At 41.7% G+C, this 7001-nt stretch overlaps 1 protein-coding gene across 5 annotated transcripts in view; it reads right to left on the bottom strand.

Moving 5' to 3' along the window:
• Positions 1-1938: 1938 nt before the first annotated feature.
• Elmo1 (engulfment and cell motility 1) overlaps positions 1939-7001 on the bottom strand; it is a 624760-nt gene continuing 619697 nt past the window's right edge. For 2 of the 5 annotated variants that reach the window (XM_008845428.2, XM_008845431.1), the window contains one exon: positions 1939-3776. In XM_008845428.2, the coding sequence (XP_008843650.1) occupies positions 3576-3776 (201 nt within the window). In that variant the 3' untranslated portion in view covers positions 1939-3575. The remainder of the gene's footprint in view (positions 3777-7001) is intronic. The other 3 variants (XM_008845430.3, XM_029569534.1, XM_029569533.1) reach the window with 2 other exon arrangements.

Raw genomic sequence — 7001 nt, 5'->3', positions numbered from 1 at the left:
TAATACCTTCTTTTGAGTTGTTGGCCAGGGTGGCCAAAGGGATTCCCAGATAGTAACCCAGCATAGAACTGGGAAAATGAACAGAAGACCCCAATCTTATCCAAAGGACTATAGACAACTGATTACAGCTAGATGAGTAACAGCTGACCCTCCTAAAACAAAGACCTCTGGATAGGCTGACTAGAATCACCAGAAGGGCAAGTACTGGGGAATAGCTGGGGGTGCTGACAACACAGCAGACAGTAGCAGGGATATCAGAGTATTAGGGCTCCAGTGGGGGGAGGGAGGCTATGGGAGGGTGCTACCTGAGAAGTGGGTTTATAAATAAATTTTAAAAAAAGAAAAATAATTCTTCAAAGCATAAAAATTTGCTCCTTAATAATTAGTAGATGTGAAAAACATTACCATTGAAATCTACTTGATGACTTTATATCCATGTTCAGATGCCAAGGAGCTCAGAAAACAACTGACTGTGACTAGTAAAAATCAGATATATAGAGATTAGAAACCCATGTGCATCTTAGTGTCAGTTGTATTAAAAATGAATTTTTCTGTATGAAACTAATAATGAAATGGAGATTTTTTTAAAGTTTAAAACCTCATTTAATTTTATTTCTTATAGTGTTTATATGGAGTACAATATTGTGTAACTGTATCAATTCAAGTGTAAACCTAAAAATTTACAGCCAATTTTGAAAGAGATGCATCTTAGCTCTGGAAATTGTTATTGAATATATCAATGCTGTTGTAATGAAATGCTTCTTCTAATTATATGGTTATTAAATAAATAATTTAAAAAATATGTTCATGAAGAAATATTATGCAGCCATAAAAAGATCAATCCAGTCACTTGCAACAACAACATAGATGGGAATGGAAGACACTATGTTAAATGCAATAAGTCAGGAACAGCAATACAAGACATCCTGTGATTTCACTCAGCTGGAGAATATGAAAAAATGGATCTCACAGATGTTGAGAGTAGAATAGTGGTTACCAGAGGTTGGGGAGCTGAGAAGAGGGGTATAGCTCTGTGGGTCAGTGGGTTCAATGATACTTTTAGCTAGGAGGGATAAGCTCTGGGGGTGTTTGGCGTAGAAGGTTGAACTGAATATAGTTCACATAGTGCTATCTATCCCAAGACAGGCAGAGGAGGGGATGCTGAGTGTTCACTGTAAAGAAGTGATAAAAGGCTAAGACAATGGAGATAAGAATTACCCTGATTTTATCATTACTCAGTGTACACAGGAATCAAAGCTCCACATTTTACCATGAATATGTGTCAATGGAAAGAAAAAAGGAAAAAAGTCCCTGAAGTATTCATTTCTATTCAATAGAAAAAGAAGGAATGCCAGAACAGACGACTGATTCCTCCCAGCCAGGGTCACTAGACAGATGGACTTCTTAAACCTCAAAGTAAAAAGTGCTATGTAGTACGCCTCTGTCTGCTTTATTTTACCTAATGCTTATTTTTATCATAATGCAGGTGGAACGACAGATGATTCTGGCAGAAAGGACATGCATGTGAATAATATCCAAGTTTAATGATGGAATAATTGTCACTTGACACTCAGGTGTGGTCACGCTGGTGGAAAGAATGACCTCTGTGAACAACCATGGATTTTTCAATCTATGGAGCACTCCAGACTATGTCATCTGAACTCAGGCCAATTTGTATTCGCTCATCCCGCTGGCCATAAAGAACACTCACCTGCATGCATGTATAGCTTGTGCGGTGCATTAAGAGTGGCTTGGCTGCAGGACACTGAGTTCTGTGTGTTTGGCCCCTTTGGCCACCCCTCCCTGCTCTTAGAACTTATGATCCCTATGATGCTTCCAGGTGAGCTGACATAAGAAAAATCTTGTTGTTCTCTTGCTGTAACTTATTAATTCATAGTTCTATTTATTTAGTTTGGGTTTAACTGATTCATGTATGTGGGTTTATATTCTTCTTTTTTTTTTCATTGTTCAATATGCTCCCTCGGTGTCCTGGTATCTTTAATCCTGGTTCTATAAATTACATAATGGTAAGGAAGAAAACAGTAATGGAGAAAGTATGGTAAGAAAGCAGCCATATAAAATAAAGAGATCATATTTTTATAGAGAGTCTGATTTCCTTGGTGAATTGAGATGTGCTTCCCGAAATGATTTCATTGATGCTCAGAGCTGACAATGAGAGTCCTCTAGATCAGTGCTTCCCAAATTAACATGCACTCAAAGTCCCCAGTTCAGATCTGGAGGGGCTGTCTGATTTTGCATTTCTAACAAGCTCCCAGATGATGCTAATGACTGAGTAACAAGTACCCAAGTTACTAAATCAAAACACTAGCTCCCCAACTCATCACATTTAATTTTATTCCACAGCATGTGTAAGGGAATGTTATTCTCAGGAAGATGTTCGGGATTAAAATAATTAAAAAAATGGAAAGTACACACATTTATGTATCTTTTCTTTTCATTAAATATATATCTGTTTGGCAAAAAATGTTAGACTCTTTTATACAAAAACAAAGCCAAAGGGGAAAAAAAAACAAACCAAACAAAACAGAAAACCAAAAACATAAAATAACCCAAACCCTTGCAAATTATAAAGACCTGTAATAATTACAATGATGTAAACTTGGATGTCTGACCACTTGATCATCCTCTGGAACCTGGGTTGCAGTAGGAACCCCAGGGTGAGATGACACCAAAACCTTGGATAGCAACAGCCACCATACTGGTGGTTAGGTTTAGTCTATTAGAGATGGAGCATGACTACTGATTCCAGTTGTGCTTTCTGCTAAGAGGCTGGGAGCATGAGGACATGAAAAAGGCAGGTCTGGCTGGGGCAGGGAGAGGAAGCCCAAGACTAGCTAGTGGGTGGAGAGGTTGGTCATGTTGTCATGGTCACAGTGCAGGCACAGGCTCTGTGGACTGTTTCAGGGACCTGATGCTGGCAGGGACTAGAATGAAGCAGCTATTCCTGGGACCAAAGAGGACCAGGGAAAGGCCAAGGCAAGGAAGGGGAGGACAGGAGATGTGAATTTCAACTTACATGGAGCTAATGGTGTGAACTGACCCTAGAGAAAAGGGGTAGGAGGTGATGGCCTTTGGTCTTCTCATCTAGTAGCTGGGCCATTTCTGCTCAACCCAGGCCTTGGGCATTTTTCTTGATTTAGGTAGAAAATTTGGGGTAGCTTGGGGCTACTGGCTTTCTGAAGGAAGGAAGGAAGGAAGGAAGGAAGGAAGGAAGGAAGGAAGGAAGGAAGGAAGGAAGGAAGGAACCTGCCAGGGATTAGAATGGGAGGACTCTGGCTTTTGTACTAGTGGTGGCTTTTGCTCATGTCCGACCAGGAACTGTAGCAGAGGGAAGTGATCTAAATAAAGCAGAGAGTGTGCAAGTAGATTCAAGGAGATGCTGAGATGCCAAGAAGGGTCGAAAAGAGCTAGGGCTACAGGTATGGCGAAAGGAAAAGTTGATTTTCAGCTTCTCTCCACCAAAAGATGGTCCCAAGGTGTGGGTGTGTTTGTGTTCCTCTCTGCGGTTAGCTACATCTTCCAGTTTGGGAGGACTGCGTCCAGGTCCAGCCACTTCAGTTACAGTCATAGACAAAGTCGTAGTTGCTGGGCTCCTTGGGGATGGGTGGAGGTGCGTCTGGGATTTGGATGTTTTCCAGGTCCAGCAGGCGGAGCTTGATCTCCATGCTGAGAAGGGTGTCCAGGTCATTCCTCGTTAGGTCACTCATCATGTCTTTCCCAAGCAGTGCATTCAGCCCATCTGTCCAGATGCAATACTGATGGGATAAGAAGTGGCAGTGAACATTACTGAAGACAATGAATGGAACAGCAAAAACAGTGAATGCTCAGCAAGTTTTCAGCATGTCTAGCTGTCCTAGGTGCTGATTTAAAATCCACAGGCTCTCTATAAAATTGAGACTTCTCTTATCATCTATTTTCCAAGTTAGAGAACCAAGGCACAGAGAGATAGGTAATGTGGTAGTAAGTGGAGTGAGTGGAATCTGAATTCAGGTAGTATGAGTTGAGAGGCTAGCTCTTATATGCAGGAATGCTTTCCTAGGGAACACAGAGGATGTGGGTTCTCCTGACTGTGCAGTGTGACACTGCCATTTAAGGCATTGTGGAATGTATCCCAATATTCCTGGACTTGGCAGCAGGTCACACTTGTTTCTTCTTGATACCAACTACAGTTCCCTGTTTTGTAGCTAATGCCTGCCTGTCCTATCTAATTTCTAAGTATATACGATGACGGCTCTGTCTCACCCTGAAAACAACTGTGGCCTTTGTATTTCTTAACAGAATGGCTAGAAAATAGCCTTCATTCAGCTGCCCAATGTTTGATGGCCAAAATGACTAACACCATTGGTACTCTTAATTGGAGGCGGGCTGGACCTCCTTTGTCTATGCCTCCAGTGGCCAGGGATTCTTTCCACCAGGTTACTAGTGCCCAATCCCTAGGGACACCATCTGTTTTGGGAAGCCCTCTGGAGTACTTTATTAAGGGTTTGTTTATTTTCTCATCGAATGAACTACAACCTTTTGTCTTTTCAGTGTACCGTGAAATCATGGGGAAGAAGAAACCATGTCTCATTTATCTGAAGCTCTTCATTTTTCTTGTCAGCTCTTCCAGCAGGTGGAGTGCTACCCTGACTTTAAAAGAGAGCAACTGATGTCTGGTGGAAAGAGCTAGCTGCTGTTTCCAGCATCTCAGAAAACTGCCTGTATGCTGGATGCTGTGCTCGCTCACCAGGTTGTCCCTGGTCCTATGCAGGACTCTATGCTGCCAGCTGCTCTGCTTCTTGATGGGTTGGTCTTCCTTCTGGCAGTCACTCTAAATTCCATTCTTTCCTGTACTTACTGGATCAAGCTTCAATTTCAGACCCTAATTAGCCCAAGCACTATATTTGTGACTACCTACCTAGGCTGTGCTCCAGGTACGCTAGCTGACCTCAACAGAAGAAGTGGATCTCTTAGGCCACTGTATGATGAAAATCTGCCACAATGCCTCTCAATGCTACTGCTTTTTAATCTGAAGAGGAGCAACACTGTGCCTCATGAGACCCATGTCTGAGGAGGGCAGTGCAAAGCTGTAGAAACTTGGATCTACCATGGCTGTGTGATCTCAGTCAAAGCATGTAGCTCATCAAAACACAGGTTTGTTGCTAAAAGATTTCTGGAAGCATTAATGTCCTCATGACTACCTCAGCTAGATTTTGATCATATCCTGCTTGCTGTTTCCTCATAAATGGCTGTGACAGAAGTAGGTACTTAGTTTCCACCCCTGAGATAGATACTGATTTCACTGGTCTTTGGTAAAGGTACTTTATCTCTAAGAGCTTCCTCAGCAGTTCTGATGAACATCCAGGTGTGAACACTGCTGGGCCTTCTAGTTCCGGCAGCGTGTCATGGTGAGCCCTAAGTCCTGAGCTGTTGTCCCTTGAATGCAGCCTTCCCAGCCCTGGCCAGCTTCCTGGTACAGATTAACCCACAGAAGCATTTCTTTTGAAAAGCAGCAGGCAGATACTTTTTCATCAAAAATTACATTGACCTGTAAATAAAAATCTCATACTACTGAATTTGAGTGGGAATTCTTAGCACTAATTCATGATATATTTTATTTTCAAAAACTCACTTTTAGCTTTGCCTTTCAAAAATCCTAAACATAATGATCAAATGGTAATAACTTCATTTTTTACCCTAATTTCAGTTGCTAATTACCATTTCCTATTAAAACAACCAGGCTTGGTAGAGAAAAGGCAGAAAACATACAAGGTGAACCTGGATTATCTTGTCCTACCAGAATGCCAGAAAGTCATCAAAGGCATAGGCTCATGTCATTAGGATTTGTAAATCAACTGGATGATGTACTTACTGTCCCAGACAGGATAATCTGGTTACGAATAATGCCAATAGGTGCAACGTATCAAGGTACAAGAGGCTAAATCTATGACTTCATAATGATGCTCAAACATCAAATATACCGTATTGGTCTCTAATACATGCTTGTTATTTTATGCATACATGCACATACAAATGCAAACACTGTAGCAACTATGAGGAGCCCCCCCCCCAAAAACAAAAACAACAAAACAAAAAACAAAAACATGGAACCACAGTAACTGGCAGCAAGAATTAGGTATTTGTCCTGCCATCGTGGACTCTGCTGCTGACACCTGTTTTCCTTTATGCTAACAAACAAAGATCAACTGATAGAATTGGGACAAAGCCTTTCGCAAACTTGAGCGGTCCAAGGATCTAGTCAGCAATCATCTGTTGCTGCTAACAGTTAAAAATGAGAAGCAAGACAACAATAAAAAAACACCACCACTGTGACTTAAAAGCTGAACCTGAATTGGGTTTGCCTTCTGACTACCAGCTTACTGGAAACCTGGGAAAAGATGGGCATACACAGTGGTGCTGCAGCTTGGGGTGGACAGAACACCTGCCTTTCAAAGATGCCTCCACGTTACTTCCTTGGAAGATGTTAGGTTATGTGGCAAAGAGAATTAAGGCTGTCATCAGCTGATCTTAACAGAGAGATAATTTTAGATCATCTAGATGAGTCCAACATAATATCAGGGGGGGTCTTCAAAATGAGAAAGAGGGGACTAGAGAGATGGCTCAGCACTTAAGAGCACTGACTGCTCTTGCAGAGGACCTGGGTTTGGTTCCCAGCACCCACATGGCAGCAAACAACTGTCTTTAACTCCAGTTCCAGGGTATTCGATGCCTTCTTCTAATGTCTGTAGGCATTGTACAAAATGGGTGCACTCACATACGTGCAGGCAATACACTCACATATATATATAAATAATGTGTGTGTGTGTGTGTGTGTGTACCTATATGTCTGTAGGCATTGTACAAAATGGGTGCACTCACATACGTGCAGGCAATGCACTCACATATATATATAAATAATGTGTGTGTGTGTGTGTGTGTGTGTGTGTGTGTGTACCTGTCCTCCAAAATCTGAAATATACCTGACTCCAATTCTTTCCAAT

Source organism: Nannospalax galili, unplaced genomic scaffold (genome assembly GCF_000622305.1).
Source record: "Nannospalax galili isolate Female #2095 unplaced genomic scaffold, S.galili_v1.0 scaffold962, whole genome shotgun sequence".
NCBI classification, from domain to species: domain Eukaryota; kingdom Metazoa; phylum Chordata; class Mammalia; order Rodentia; family Spalacidae; genus Nannospalax; species Nannospalax galili.
The sequence above is the reverse complement of the archived record's forward strand: the minus strand, read 5'-3'. Positions and strand labels throughout refer to the sequence as shown.